General features: G+C 32.2%; 2 protein-coding genes across 2 annotated transcripts; one reads left to right on the forward strand and one right to left on the reverse strand.

Moving 5' to 3' along the window:
• Nucleotides 1-9,361: 9,361 nt before the first annotated feature.
• LOC110700741 lies at nucleotides 9,362-9,790 on the reverse strand. Its single transcript, XM_021878344.1, has one exon. It carries the CDS (start codon nucleotides 9,788-9,790, stop codon nucleotides 9,362-9,364), a length of 429 nt encoding a protein of 142 aa, XP_021734036.1.
• A 5,068-nt stretch (nucleotides 9,791-14,858) lies between these two features.
• On the forward strand, nucleotides 14,859-16,927 carry LOC110700618 (NAC domain-containing protein 100-like). Its single transcript, XM_021878176.1, has 3 exons — nucleotides 14,859-15,429; nucleotides 15,542-15,819; nucleotides 15,949-16,927. The coding sequence occupies exons 1-3, from the start codon at nucleotides 15,240-15,242 to the stop codon at nucleotides 16,573-16,575; spliced, it is 1,095 nt and encodes a 364-aa protein (XP_021733868.1). The 5' UTR covers nucleotides 14,859-15,239; the 3' UTR covers nucleotides 16,576-16,927.
• Nucleotides 16,928-17,128: the final 201 nt, after the last annotated feature.

Here is a 17,128-nt window from a genome sequence, read left to right on the forward strand (position 1 = left end):
ATAAAAGAAACAGGTCAAATAAACAAGAACAGAGGAAGTGTGAGTTATGAACTTTGAAACGAGGGATACTCAAATTATCTTTTAGAAATTAGAATTATAAGTTTTATCATATTAGTCTAATAAACTTGTTATATATATCTAAAGCTACCAAAGATATTATTTTAAGTCAGTGTGTACGGTATGTATATTAGACTATTAGTATATGCATTTATATATGCACAATGCGTTCATAATGTGAACAAAAACGCTAAGTCAATAACAATCACGTACAAAAATTGGCTGTTCCATTCCCTCCAACATAAGTTAGCTACAATTTTTGGTTTCTTTTAATTCAGCATTACTTAAAATCAAATTTTTCTTCTATTTTTTATTGTATACTTGTATATAAGATGTATGCTTTAACTTATATTATGTTCTTTATATGATTAAAGTAATTTGATCTTGATCTCATCATAAACTATGGAACTCGGTCGAATTAATTAACCAACTAGTCTAATTATCTAGCTAGTTACATACATACCGTCCAAAATAAACTTTAGCTTAAAAATATAGGCGAGATCTTAATATACCATGCAAACATACATTATTTACAAACAAGTTAAGAAAGTTTCAATTCCTTAAATCAAATTCAAGAACAAATTAATTCAATAAATAAAGTAATACATAAATATTAATCTGCTTCTTAATACGTAGTACCTTATATTATCTATATATAATCAATCAATCTTTTATCATCATCATTATGATTGATAATCCACGTATCTTGCAGCCTCATTCCATAGCATAGCATGCAGACGATCTATTTTAGACTCTTTTATAACCTAAGCTTCTCTTTTTAATAAAATTTTGATTAGACACCAAACTAATTTTGAATTACGTATTTCTCTTTTTCTTTGATACAAAGTTACGTAATTTATATGAGATGAAACCAACTTTCTAGCAATGTCATAGGTCCTTATGTAGGTCTATACAATTCAAGGTATATTCTCTCCATTATCGACTAATCTATCACAATACTTGTTATTTCTGGCCATTTTGAACAATTTCAATAGTTTCTAATAATTTGACATAAACGACTATAATTTATTGTTTTTTTTCCTCTCATCACTAACCTCGTTATTTGAATTGACTTATTAAAGAAGAACCTCGATCTCTAGAACAGACTATACCAATTAAGTTATCACTTTTCCTCTTCGATCTTCAAAATGTTATAGGACAACTAACATAATTAATCTCAACTTTTTATAAACTGCTCCCATGCATGTAAACTAAACAAGCACTTTCATTAGAATTTTTAAGCAAACATGTGGGTCTTGGATTAGGGGCAGCAAAAAGGGTTGACCTATTTAATTCTCAAATTAATGTAAGACCTCCTCTACCAATTTTAAGGGCTTTTTAGCCATTGAGGGGATGCCACATGGTTGTCCCCAAGCAAAACACATGCTGGAACAGATGAGACATGGCCCACATCCTTGCCAACTCACTTAATGCTTAATTGACAAAACAATTAGGTTAAAAAGTTAGATTAGACTAAAACATTAGTTCATTAGTCATATTGACATAAAATAAAATGGAGACACGTATATGAATAATTGGTTTAATTGGTGGAATATCTCAATCAAATTTCCTTATTAGGGAGACCTAAGGTTATAAATATTTACTTTTGACTAATCCAATTTAATTAAACCTCTTAATCATGTATAGGGCGTTTGATGGATCATTATACATGGTTTCCTATACGGTTGAAACACCTGAAAGACATCATCTCATCAAACTAACTGAGGATCGACACGTGTTGGGTGAATTTGTTTTTCTTTTCTATTATTGGAAATTTTATCTTTTAGATTAGCTTTTTATTATTACTTGATGAGGAAATAAGTAATTACCGAGTAGATCTTTACATAGTCATTAGTATGGTGAAAGCAATAATTAGATGAGATAAAAACAAATTAATGTTGAACACCGCCTTTTCTAGATTAGGAAGCTTAATAATCACATTCAACTGAATCATTGTGGTATTATGTGAAATTTAGAAAGTTAATATGCATAACATTGATTGATGTTATTGGTCGAAATGACTAGATTTTTACACTGTTATTACTGTGTTATATCAGTGGGTTGGTGTAGTGTACGTGCACATGAAATGGCTTTTTTTTTTTAACCTCAATTAAGTTTATAAATTTTAACTACTTTCATTGTTTGACTTGTTCTAATTACTCGTACTGGAAAAAAAAAAATACTACCTCTGTTAAATATTAGTTGCAATTTTGGGGTATTATTTGTGAGATATAAAATAGGAAAATTTGATAATTACCACCAACTATTGTTGCCAAAATTGAAAATACCACCTCAAGTTTTTTTTTTTAAAATTTTACCACCTAGTTTTTTCTAAAAGCTTTCAAATTCCCACCTTTTTGCCACATGACGTCATCATGGGACCCACACTTTCGATTTCCCCTATTCTTCTACTCCCTTCTTTCAATTTGATCTCTCAAATTTGATTTCAAATACAAAAATTTCGCAAATTAGGTTATAATTTCTACAATCTAACCTACAACGAATCGAATTGAGTAGTTTAATTAGGGTTTGGGTAATCAATTTGGGGGTTTTGCTAAATTCGAAAAATTAGGGTTTATGAATTCATTAATTGGATGAATAACTGGACAATTAAACATGTAATTGGGGTAAAAACATAATTTAAATGGGCAATTAAACATGTAATTCATAAAATGTTAGTGTTTTCGCCCCAATTACATGTAAAATTAGGGTTTATGAATTCATTAATCACCACTACAATGTTAGTGTTTTCGGCCCAATTACATGTTTAAATTATGTTTTTTTCCCAATTACATGTTTAATTGTCCAATTAATCAACTCATAAACCCTAATTTTTTGAATTGAGCAAAACCCCCAAATTGATTACCCAAACCCTAATTAAACTACTTAATTCAGTTCATTGTAGGTTAAATTGTAGCAATTATAACCTAATTTGCGAAATTTTTGTATTTAAAATCAAATTTAAAGATGAATTTGGAAGGAAATCGTGGGAAGAAAGAAGGAAATCGAGGGAAGAGAGAGGGAAACGAAAGTGTGGGCCCATGCTGACGTCATGTTACACAAAAGGTGGGAATTTGAAAACTTTTGGAAAAAACTAGGTAGTAAAATTTTTTTAAAAAAAAAAAACTTGAGGTGGTATTTTCAATTTTGACAACAATAGTTGGTGGTAATTATCAAATTTTCCTTTAAAATATTTCAAAGTTGCAAGTAACATTTAACAGAGGTAGTATATACTAATTCATGATTTCATTACACAAGCTGTCGACACCAAAAATTCGAGGCATCAAACTATCAATAATTACTTTGTTAGTGTTATAGGGGTAATCAGTCAGTGTCACAAGAGTTATTTTGTTAGTGTTATAAGGTTTACTCGGTTAGTATTATAGGATTACCCGGTCAACATTATAGGGGTTATACACAGTCAATGTTTGTAATAGGGGTTACCTTATTATTATACAAGCGGTCACATGATATGACCAATCACACACAAAATAAGTTGTTAAATTATTGGCCTCAAAAAAATAAAAAAATATTTTACATGTAATAGATAGGTTGGAAATTTTTAATTATTATAAACGACACTATTTTAGATTTTAACACCTCACAAAAACGCGAAAATTGATTTTAACACCCCCATAAATAAAATGGATTTTAACACCAGATAAATTTCCCAAAAATTGGTATTACCACCACTTAACGGTTTCCATCCGAAAATTCCGTTAAGTGTATCCACAGTAACACGTGTCAGCATTTTATTTGTTACAAAAAAAGAGAAATGAAAAAAAGAAAAAAAAATAAAAACCTAAAACTACCCAGCCACCACCACAGCACCACCCCCGCGCCACCGTCGCCTTCCCCCCAACTCACCACAGCCCTCCCCGAAACCACCACCCGTGTCGCACCACCACCCCCAACCCACCTGAACCCTCCCCCTCCCTTTCCCGCAACCGTAACGCCCCAAAACCACCAAACCCAAAACCCTTGTTCCCCAAAACGGCCACGAATATGGCCACAAATGGCCGAAATTGGCCGGTTTTGGGGATTAGTAGCCTTAACCGGCCGGATTCGTGGCCGTTTAAGGGGGACGAGGGTTTTGGGTTTGGTGGTTTTGGGGGCGTTACAGTTGCGGGAAAGGGAGGGGGAGGGTTCAGGTCGGTTGGGGGTGGTGGTGCGACACATGTGGTGGTTTTGGGGAGGGCTGTGGTGAGTTGGGGGGAAGGCGGGGGTGGTGCTGTGGTGGTGGCTGGGTAGTTTTAGGTTTTTATTTTTTATTTTTTATTTTATTTTTTATTTTTTCGTTTTTTGGCCAATAATAACACGACACGTGGCCTATGGACCCACTTAAAGGATTCCTAAACAGAATCAGTTAAGTGGTGGTAATACCAAATTTGTAGAAATTTATCTGGTGTTAAAATCCATTTTTTTATGGGGGTGTTAAAATCAATTTTTGCGTTTTTGTGAGGTATTAAAATCTAAAATTTCCTTTATTTTATGTAAAGAGTTATAGATAATCCAAAATCATATACTCCGAATCATATTTGCAAAATCTAATAAGATGGGCATGCATCATACAAACAGATTTTCACATATTTTCTTACACATTATAGCTCCATTCTCACTTGTTTTTCTTCTTTGAACATTACATGACCTAAGACCCATAATGTAAACTAGACCATCCTAACTAATCTTCAAGCCAAACTTATCCAATTCGTTGATATAAAAGGGAAAATGCATGCCAGTCCATAATATGAGCAATATGTACGTTGCTTTCTACTAAAAACCTCCTTTTCTCCTCTTACGAATATAATGCAACTTTTTTTCATAGATATTTTTTTAAAAAAAAAAAATAAAAATAAAAAAGAAAAAAGGAGTGTACAAGTGTCAAAAGAAACCTAGCTTCTTTCATTAGCCCACAGCAAAGGTTATCCCAAAATGAAGAGGTTTTATTTTTTTATTTTTTTTTTATTTTTTTTGGTACGTAGTCATCTTTTGTTTTTAAGATATCTTTGGGTTTTCCTACTCCTTTATTACGTACTTTATGTGATTTGGTCAAATTTATAAAATTTTATTTTACTTTTACTTTGTGCAAGGAAAAAAAAAATTATCACGTAAAATTTAGTAAAAAAAAAAAAAAGGATTTTATTAATTAAATGACACTTACAAACAATTTTTTTAAAAAATACTACATAGATACAATAAAATATCTTAGAACTAATTACATCACACCAACAATTTCTAATAGATTTTTTAAACTTGTTTCAAAGTTATTACTCCATTTTAATATCAATTTTTATGATTGAAAGTTTTGAAACAACTAATGACATAACTGGTGAAAATGGTATATTAGAGACCGTGTTTACAATGCAAATTGAAAAAAAAAAGGTGTAGTGGTATTATTTCATCAATTTGTTACAATACATTACAATCTTTTTTTTTTTTTTTTTTTTTGGACAACCAATACAATACAATCAATGATAAATACTTATACAATGAACCTATACTACGTTAAGAAAATGAGTAAATAACACATAAGAAATTTTCCAAATGCTACGAAAGCGGCCTCTCCTTTCATCTCCTCTCCTCCACTCTTCCAGGGTTTCTCCAAAATCTTGGCCGTTTAGGTCGAAATAGTCTAATTTCTTCGGAAATTAGACTATTTCCGACCCTTTTCCTTTAATTTTATTTAGTTTTGCAATTTGAATTTCAAGAAATCTACACAAGTAGTGTAGATATTCGTCCGTCTCCCTATGTTGGAGTGTCTCCCTATAGTGGAGTCGTTAGTTTTCGTTAGTTTAGTTGTTTGTTTTTGTTTAGGGTTTGTTTGTGTATTAGGGTTCATCAAAAAAGTAATCATCTTTTGCCCTAATGTCAGTTCTTTGGTAAAGATTTGTTCGGAATCGCAACGGTTGTCAAATTTTCAAATGCGTTCAGGCGAATCGAATGAGAATGATCCTTACAGCTACAACAAATCGTTAGACCGTCTCTCCGAAAAGGTTGTATATTCCAGCGATGTGTGCGAGAGATGTACCACAGTGCAAGATCTTTTCAACGATCGTAGCTATGATCAAGGAAAACCTAATTTGATTCAATTTTATGTATTTGTTAATTTAGATTTCCTTTGTAGATGCCGGATGACTTTTTATTAATGAATTGATTTGTTAAAAAAAAAAAAAAAGTAAATGACAACTAGCGGTAACTCTTAGCAGTTTGTACTCTTTGTAGTCAGAAAATTCAATGGAAGTAATATCATGTTGTTGTTATTTAGAGGAAAGGTGTTAGATAACTTTCCTTTTTTGGTTATATTTTTGTTTTGTTTTGGATTCATTTTCTTTAGTCCTTTAAATTGGGTCAAAGTTGGGGAAGAACCATTAAAAAAAAAAAAAAACTGAAAAAGATGATCTCCAACTTTGGCTTTCCCTAATTGGACTACCACCAATGATATCTCTTTGTATCGATGAGATGATTTGAATGGTCCAATCCATGCATGCACATTTGGTCTTCGCAAAGAATTTGTTAGGATAAACTTTTCTTTCATAAGTTGTATAGATTCAACTCACTTATAATTTGACTCGCCTTTATTTTGTTTGTAGGAATATAAACGAGTAAAATAAAGTTAAATTTGAATCTGTTGCGCTTGATATTACATAACTAATGCACCCACTCACTTGACCAACTCTAAGTCATGGTTGACAATAATTTAGGCTTACCAACCAAGTTACCTCATAAGCTATTATAATATATAAATAAATATGTGGATCGATTTTAAGTAACTAAATTGTGACTACTAATAGATTTCTCCTTTTTTTTTTTTTTTTTTTTTTTTTTTACTTGTATCTAATACAAAGTATGACATATAAAAGCCCTTCCTCTATTTGAAGATTCATTATTCATAATCTTGCATGATATAATATTCTTAGACTACATCCCTAAAATCAATATTTTCGATCTTCACCTTATTATTACTATACTAAAAATTAATTTCATGATTAAAACTAAGGTTTACCTATTACAACTTATGTATTTGGTTCAAAGCATATTTATATATGACCATTATTGTATTATTTTCTATTTAGCGCTAGCTATATTTTACTCTTTTTAAAAAAAAAATTATTTTACTTAATAAAACTACGAGTTATTATTATTGATTTATTTTTCAAATAAGAAGGTAGTTTTCTCTCTATTTTTTCTCTTAATGTGAAGATAACAAGTTCTACCCGTCGCCTACCACCATACCTCGAAGATAACTACCATTAAGCATTTTCAATTCTTGTAACATGACCTCAAAATTATGATAGATGTATTATTCATCAACCCATTGTATATTTGTATTTGGCTTGTTAGGCCACAATAGAGTCGAGTTGTTATCTAATGATAAATCTTGATGTATATATATGGTTGAAATTTGCTTAGTAGATTTTGTTTTTCTTAATTCAAAAATTCAATGAAATTAGGCTAATTCTATTATCAATGAACGGTCACTTAAATCCCACAAATTGGAGAGTAAGACCATCAAGAATTGGTCTTCAATATCGCCTAATAGTTTAAAGCTTTGAACCATGCAACAAATAATGAATCAATGATTCAATAGTACTTTGAAATTGAAAGTTGTATCTTGGGAAGTGACCCTTAAAAGGTCAACAAGAGATGCTAACTACCCATGAAGTAGCTAATTAATCGTACTACAGATATTATTTGCGCATTAATCTGTTTTGATACATGCAAACATGCAATATTAAGGGCTAAATATAAATTACTCTGTATTAGTTTAGCAATTTGGACAAAATCATTGATTAATCGGTGTTAATATCACTCCAATTTGTTTAATACAAAGCGTCTTTTATATACTACCTCCGTTACAGGTTATGTGCAACGATTAGACATTTTCCCTCTCTGCTTTATGTCAAATCGTTGCACATAACATGTAACGGAGGTAGTAACTCACTTTATAAACTGCGTATGTAATTGTTTCTTTTTTAAATTGGGAAAAAACGATAATGTTATTACTTATTCATCAATTATGTTACTTATTCATTTAACGGAATCATAATAACTTTTAATAATGTCGTCGTTTAGAGTTATTACTCCGGTATTTTTATTTTTATTTTTATTATTTAATATGCATTATTGGAGTCTTGGAGAGTTGGAGATGGACAAAGTTGGGTAAATATGATGAAATATTGACATGTCATTACAACTGTGAATTGTACTAAGAATGAAAACTATTAGTGGGAAAGATGGAACATAATTAGTAAAAACAACCCAAAATTGCCTCTTCATGTTTGGTGCCAGTAATTTGGGGAGTGATTTGTGTTACTTGTGTAACAATTAGCTGCTAAACCACGGAAATTAAAGATATTGCAAAAATCTTCAAGATAATCAAAGCTTAGATATTTATCAATGTCAAGCTAAGCCTAAAAATAAGTATTGGCAAACTTAATACTTGTTACACTATAAGGTTTGGTAGGTATATAGATATAGAACAATATTATAAACAAAAATCATCCACCACTGCACAGTCACATACATCTCAAGTATTAGCCTCGAGACTAATTAAATTATCTGAACTAGTCGACATCCACATAGTGACGTCATAGTAACGAGTAACACAATAAGTATTATCAACCAGTCTATTACTTATCCTAAGTTATTCCCTCTTTGATAACAAGCTTCACTACCAAAAAGATTAGAGAGCCAAACACGTACACTTAGTCCACGTGGAACTGTTCAAAAGAGACAATTACAACTTATTAAAAAAAATTAACGTTATTATATATTGATGGTGAAAGGATGTTGTTATTTTTGTGGCTTTATTAGAAGTTCAGTCTTAGTCTAAAGTCTTAACTTACCAATGTCAATTATTGCTTTTTGGCCCTCAATCTCTATTTTTATTTGCTCATGTATTAGTTGCTTCTAGAGACATGTCAAGAATAATTTAGCTTCCTCTTTTTATTTGTACAAGAGGCATTGAATTCTAGTAATTAAGATAAAGTAAAAATATATACTCATATAATTGGTACGTATTTGTTTGAAAATTAAATCACAACAATATCAAATTAAAGTGAAATACAATACAATTGATAATAAATTATGATTATATCATTTCATTTCCCTAGTACTTGTTGAGTTGTTGGTAGATCTAGAAAAATAGATCCTACTTGGAATACTCATTGGAAATAGTTAATGCCATCTCAAATTAAATTGTACTTGAAATACAAAAAAAAACCTTATTTTGGCTCAGATTGATATGATGCAATCAAAAACACTCCGTAATTCCTTTTTTTTTTTGAAACCCCCAACCGGGTGACTAAATTAAATCAGCCGTAACAAGATTAACAATACGAGATGGGATTACATCAATCCACATACGTTGGCCAACCTCCCAAGGTTGAAAATGAGCCAAGTCGTGTGCCACCCTATTCCCATCACGTTTAATGAAAGACCAAGAAACAAAAGCAAAACTAGAACACAAATTAACAATATCCTCAATGACAAGATGAAAAGAACTAGAACCACTACTCTTCTCACGCAAGGCCTGGATCACAGGAAGGCAGTCACTCTCTACCTCTACTCTGCTCAAACCCATCTCCTGAGCAAGCTTCAAACCCCAGAAGATAGCCTTAGCTTCAGCAATCTTAGTTTCCCACACATCCATCATCTGCACCGAAGAGCAGCCACGAACATTCCCCAAACTGTCTCTGACTACAGCTCCCAGCCCTGAGCCCAGACCACTCATCTGACCAGCGTCCACAAAATTTAAAGGAATTCTGGCTGAAGGGGTTTGGCTGGGAAAAAAAAGGTTTTAATATGTTCCCATATTTAGTTTGATGAATGACATGAGAATTTAAAGGAAAAGGGAGGAGAGTGAAAGGAAAACCTCTTTACAAATTTCCAGCTTTCCTTTCCTCCCAAAATTGGACGAATTCGATTGGAAAGAGAAAATAAAAGCATATTTCATTTCTCTTCCCTTCATTACCTTTCATTAACCAAACATTGGAAATAAAATCTCATTCTTTTCCCTTATCTTCCCTTCTTTTCCTCTCCTTTCCTTTCTCTTTTTTCCTTTACTATCAATGAACCAAACAAAGCCGACTTTGTAAATATTTCGTCATAGAAAACTGATTATATATTAATCCGTAACTAAAACTGGACGGAAGTTCGTCCAACTTTATATCCCTTAGAGTGAGGGATAACTCAAGTGGATAGAGCTTTTCTTTTAGTTTCAAGAAATTCTGAGATCGATTCTCACCCCACCTTTTGTGGCTCTCTACAAAAAAGTCATACGCCCTAAAAGGAATCAGAGTCCAACCAAATGATAAATCCACGAACCTATTAATACAAAACATTATAAAAAGTATATTTAATGATGAGAGCACAATCATTTTAATTTTTGGAAACTTGTTAGGCTCGACACTTGAATCTAATGGTGAGTAGAGTGTCCATTATATACTCGCATATATTTATGCTTATACTAGTGTAAGTTTGTGTATTAAAATTTTGAAGATTGTGAGACAAATTTATGAGTTTTAAATGTCACTTCTTCCATTTACGCTCTTATCATTCAAAAATAATTTATCTATTCATACATGTGAACTATTGAAATAAAAGAACATCAAACTGTTTACTATTGCTTCCTTTTTGCTAATTCTTTCACTTGAAGTTCTATTTGTTACAACACTTTTTTTTTTAATCGTATTGAGCTCTCAACTCGAGTCAAGATAATCTTACACGCAGTTATTAAATATCCATTGTTTCGTCATACATTTTTTTATACTAGTATACTCCTTATAAGGTTATCCCAAATTTTCATATATCTCACTTCTCCTTAAGTTTGATAAAACAAATTTAATTAGGGTCTGTTCATATTTACTGAATTGAGTTGAACTGAAATGAATATTTTATGAGAGATGGAAATTAGAAGCTGAACTGGACTGAACTGATTGGAACTGAACTAAACTGAACTGATTGGAGATGAATTGAACTGGACTAAACTGAAATTAAGCTGAAGTTAACAGCTTTTTAGTACTCCGTAAAGAATAAAAAATATTTACTCCTCTCTCCATTGAGCAAACCACCTTTCTTCTTTCCTCTTTTAATAATCCATTTCTACATTTTTTTTGCCAACTTTTATGTCTTCTACTTCTAATTTTCGTGAAAACTCATAAGTAAAAAAAGAATTATTTATTTTAACCTCAAAATGTAATGTACAAAAGGATATGCATTAATGTAATGTACACAAAAGGATTATTTTAAGAGGAAGTATATGCATTAATGTGTATAAAAGGATTATTTTTTTTTTTAACCTCGAATGTAATGTACTCAAAATATTGTATTTAGAATAGAAATGAAATGTTTTGTACTGTAAAGGATCAAAGTAATTTATTTGATTTTTTGTAATCTTCTGCATGTTGTTTGAATGTTCCAAATAAATATAAATTTAAATGGACTGTTTTCCCTTAAATCAAGTGAATAAGAGTGACTTATCAGCCAAATTATAGGAAGAAAATTTAGCAGCAATGGTCAAGCAATTTCTGGGAAGTTATCAAACTTCATGCTAATTGTGTACTTTTTTTTATGTGATGTTAATTTTGTACATAGATCCAAAGTCAATAATTAAATAATTCTCAACTTCCCCATTTAATAATTTTGTTTAATTAATCTTGAATTTTTCTTTCTTTTGACAAGTACGTACTCTTGAATCTTTAATTTTTTTATGGAGAAAACTTTTATATTTCTCACATTACATTATAAAAGTATTTTCCTAGTATCAAAACGTTCAAGTTTATAAGAAGTCTCATGTTGCTATCCAATTTTTCTGAAGGGTTCATTAAGAAGTGAACCCTTTTTAAAAAAAAATATTTCAATTCTTAATTGTTAAGTTTTCATGGGGGAACTTAACCAATCTAAAACAAGCATTATGCAATGCTAATTACAATCTTACAATAGTTATGTGTTGTTAGCTAGGGCTAGGGGTGATTTTTTTTTTTTTTTTTAATGACATAACTTTTAGATCATAGGAAACATTTAATGGTTTGCATTGTGAGACGAATTTATTAACTCACTAATAGCAATTTAATTGATTATCATAACGGATAATTTCATAATACATTCAGAAAGTTCTTCGTATTACCAGTGGCGGACCCAGGATTTTCCGACTGGTGAGTCACAATCGATAATCAAATATGCAAAACACAATGAGTTCAGTTGCAAGGAGTATATATACATATATAAAGTCGTGACATGTCCTCGGTGTACTTTCTCTAAAACACTCCACCCTATCCAACACCATATTTTCCTCAACCCCCAAAAGACTCATATCACTTTCGTCACCCTCCAAGTTTTCTTAATCTTCCACTTAACACTTACGAAAATAAAACAAAAACTGCAGTAAAAATAAATCAGATAACCCACCATTTACCGACTACGTCATCTTTTGCACTTCTTTTCTTCCACACCATTTTCTGCAATTTCCAGAACCTCTACCCCAAAATGCCAATTTTTTCATATTTATTCTCCTCTCTACAAACTCACCTCCCTCATTCCCAAACTGTAACCACCACCCTAATTTCCAACTACCGATTACATGCCCGCCCCAACCACCACCACCTGAATCATGTCCTTAGCTGTGTGGAGTTAACATCATACAAATCCAACGATCAGCAATCAACTAGCCAACTCCTCACAAAAAAACTAGTCTCCCTGACTTTTTCCACACCATCATCATCAATTAGTAATCATCTCCAATTACTGTCCACTTCCAAAAACACAATTACACAAAACAGATTTCACATAAGTAATAACTAATAAGTTCAAGAGATTTCAATTACACAAAACACAATTACACAAAACAGATTTCACAAAAAGTAATAACTAATAAGTTCAAGAGATTTCAATTACACAAAACACAATTACACAAAACACAATTACACAAAACAGATTTCACAAAAAAAATCAATTGATGATTAGTTGATTACCTACCTTGCTAGGCGGAGGCGAGCAGCGGAGCAGGCGGAGCAGCACTGCAATAGGGCCACGGGCAGTCGGCCAGCACCGCAGCACGGCAGTCGGCAGCACTCAAGTCTCAGGCACCGAGGCACGCACTCAGCAAGACAGCAATTCGCCAATTCAGCAGCACAGCCAACTACAAATTAACAAATCAACCAAAGTTTAAACCAAAGTTTAATAAAATTAACAAATTAGACTGAATTAATTTGAAGATTAGAAATTAAAAATAAAAATTAGAAATCAACTTACTAGCACCGACGTTTCGAGTAGCGATTTCACGAAGAGGACGGAGTCCACGAGTCACGACCACCGAGTCACCGACGTCCGACTACCAGGCGATTAGGCGAAGAGAACGGTGGCTGCCTGGCTGCCTGGCTGGGACGAAGCGAAGAGGCGAAGTCACGAAGAGAAGAATGGAGATGAGCGAAGAGGCGAAGTCACGCGAAGTCACGAAATGGCGGAGAAGGCGAAGTCACGAAGAGCACGAAGAGGCTAGGGCTTGAAGTCTCCTCTGATTTTAATTTTTTTTTTTTTTTTTTTTTTTAAATAACTTAAATTTTTTTTTTGGGCCTGGTGAGTCACTTGACCCACCAGGTCTAAGCCCAAGTCCGCCAATGCGTATTACTAATGAACAAATTAATCGCCCCTATTTCAATCTGACTCCCTCTCCCCCTCTTCTCCCCAACCTAGGCAATGTATATTGTGTTAATGTACAATAAATTTTACTATGTGCATTGTATAACCAAAGCTAATTTTGATTTACGTGCTCATTTAGGATAGCTCCAAATGAATAAATAAATAAATAAAATAACATTAGTTGAGCCATGCAAATAATACAACTGGTTGTATTATGAACACCTAGCCAGAATCTACTTTTGTAGCATTTTATTGTTTGAAACTATAAATGTTTATGTTGCATACAATTTTTTGTGCTCACTTTGGTTATTATCATCATTAATTATCATTTAAAAAATTAAATGGAATAATTGGACTTGGTCCCAATCTCAACTAGTTGCTAAAGAGTCGGTTTTCAACACTAACAGCTTGAAATCAGAGTGTAATTGACAATATTTGAAGTACTTCTACAATAAGACATTTAGAGGGCCATATTGGTCAATTACCTTTAGAAAAAAAATATATATAAAAAAGCTACTTTTACAAATTTTACAAAACTTTTTAGACTTTTTAACTAAATAAAGACATTTAGAAGCTTCAATGAGAATATATATATAAGGGAATTTTTTATTTTTTTTTAAATTTAGAAAGATTTTCTTCAAAATTAAAAAAATTAAGGTATTGTTTGGAATTATCCAAATTTTGATGGGCATAATTTTTTATGATTCTAGCTATAACACACATAAAACAACCAATAAAAGTGCTTGAAAAACCTTCTTCCTTTTGTCTTGATTCATGCTGATGTCATCCTTATTATTTTATTATATCTAAAACTTTTAATCTTATTATTAAAATCCAATTAGTAATTATACTAATTAGTCATTTGAGAGGACATCAAAAGTCAAATTTTAAGTAATTAATTATTTGTACATCTGGGAATTTTCTTAACAGATGAGTTGGCTCTGGTCAGATTTTAGAAACCATATTAAATTCTTAAATATTAATTATAAAAAAAAATTCTTAATTTTACAAAATTCAAAATTAAAAAAAAAAAAATAATTTTTTAAAAAATAAATGGGTTAAAATTGTAAATATCAACAAATGAGAAAGCTTCCTTGCATCCCACGTCTCTCCCTTCTCTGAACCCACCAGTATTTAGGGAGGTCTTCTGCCCAATTATGCAAATTTTCATAACACCCTTTTCATTTTTCCTAGCCCAAAAAAATTTTCCCACCTTTCTTTTACTTCTTCTTCATTTTCTAGTGATCTTATATAAGAAAAAAAAAATAGCTTAATTATTTGATACCCTTATTTGATTAGTCTTCTTTGATTACTCATTATTTGGGAAGAATTTAGATTTTCTAGGTACTCTTTTAAATTTGGTGTTGAAATCCATCTATCGTTTGTCCAAAGATTAGCTGGGTATTGGAAATTGTCGGAGTTATTAGTTGATCAAATTACTCAATTGCTGAAAAAGAGGTATTTGTTAAGAATTAAGGAGAAATTTTGCAAAAATTTTGGAACTTTTTTCTATTGTCCTAGGATTGGTAAAGTGTTAGGCAAAAATGGAAAACATGAGTAGTGTTCTTGCTGGTGATCAAGAACCAATGGACTTACCACCCGGATTCCGATTTCACCCGACCGACGAGGAGTTGATCAGTCATTACTTAGCACCTAAAGTTATTGACATCAATTTCTCAGCTAGAGCTATTGGAGAGGTTGATTTGAACAAGTGTGAACCTTGGGACTTACCAAGTATGTTGTTGATCATATTTTCATAACATAAATATTTTAATTTTGTTATAGGTTTTGAATTAATATGTTTTACTAATTATTGTTTTGGTGAATCAATTGATGATTGTTATAGAGCGGGCGAAAATGGGAGAAAAGGAATGGTATTTCTTCTGTGTTAGGGACAGAAAATACCCAACTGGATTACGAACAAATAGGGCTACTGAGGCTGGCTATTGGAAAGCAACAGGAAAAGACAAGGAAATTTATAGGGGAAAATCTCTTGTTGGTATGAAGAAAACCTTGGTTTTCTACAAGGGCCGAGCCCCGAAAGGCCAGAAGTCGAATTGGGTGATGCATGAATATAGACTTGAGGGCAAATCATCTCTTCAAAACCTACCTTCAAATGCAAAGGTATTGACAAAAATCTTAATATATTGGTGTTTGATCATTTCCCCTGTTTTCCCCCTGTTTTCCTCTGTTTTATTCCCCTGTTTTGAATTATTTTCTAACATGTATGATCATTTATTTTGTGTTTTTCAGAATGAGTGGGTGATCTGTAGGGTTTTCCAAAAGAGTGCAGCAGGAAAGAAAATTCCTTTCCCTGGACTAATACCACCGGACTCGTTTGGGGCCGAGTTTAACCCTTCGAGTATTCTGCCACCATTGATGGATTCATCACCTTACAACACTAACTATGGTGCTCCTCACGTGTCCTGCTTCTCCAATCCCATGGAAACTACAGCTCAAACAAGCCATTATCATAACACTAATCAACAACCCTCCTTTGATGGGCTAATAAACAATAATCCTTACAATTCGATTCCCTCGAATCCGAGTGATAATCTTTATTTTAGGTTTGGAAGTGGCAATAATAATTCTTATTACCCTTCTTCTCAACCAGGCCATTATTCAGGGAATTACATGATGTCAGAACAACATATTCTCAAGGCTATACTTGAGAACCATGGAACAGAGATGAAACAGAGCATGAAAACAGAGGTGGTAAATTACAGTGCTTCACAAGATACTGGTTTAAGCAGTGACATGAATGCTGAAATCTCGTCTGTTGTATCGAATTACGACATGAGTCGGAGGCCATTCGATGATCCTGATGGACCTTCGACGTCCGGTGGACCTGTAGATTTGGATACTCTATGGAATTACTGAAGAAAAAAATTTACAGCAGGAGGTGATCATAGATGAAATTAGGAGGGAAAAAATGAAAAAGAAAAAAAAAAGTCTCAATTTTCTATTACCTTACTGAATTATTAAGGGTTTGTAATAGTTTGATGTATAGAATTTACTGAATCCAATTAAGGATACAGATCAAATATACAATATATTCTGTATTATAATTATATAGTTAGTAGCATACAATATGACAATTCTTAGTCTTAATTTCTTTTTTAATATCTTGATTTGGTTGTTAGTCTTCTGGATGTAATTTGTTAGAATTGATTTATTGAAGGTTAGTGACATACTGATTCACATTAGTACAGTTTCAGCAGTTTGTTTTTATATATACATTGATTTGATTTTTGTTTTTTTTAGGTTAAAATATGCATCTTAATATTCTTATGTTATGGCTTACACAAAGTTGTTTTTATCACTATTAGCCTCTATGTTATGCTCTTTTGCTTGTGCAAGATCCCATTTTTTGTCCCTTAGAATTTCGGTCTAGCAACCGTAGTCCTCAGGTGACAATACTCACAAAGCGGAG

Source organism: Chenopodium quinoa, unplaced genomic scaffold (assembly GCF_001683475.1).
Source record: "Chenopodium quinoa cultivar QQ74 unplaced genomic scaffold, ASM168347v1, whole genome shotgun sequence".
Classification (NCBI taxonomy): Eukaryota; Viridiplantae; Streptophyta; class Magnoliopsida; order Caryophyllales; family Amaranthaceae; genus Chenopodium; species Chenopodium quinoa.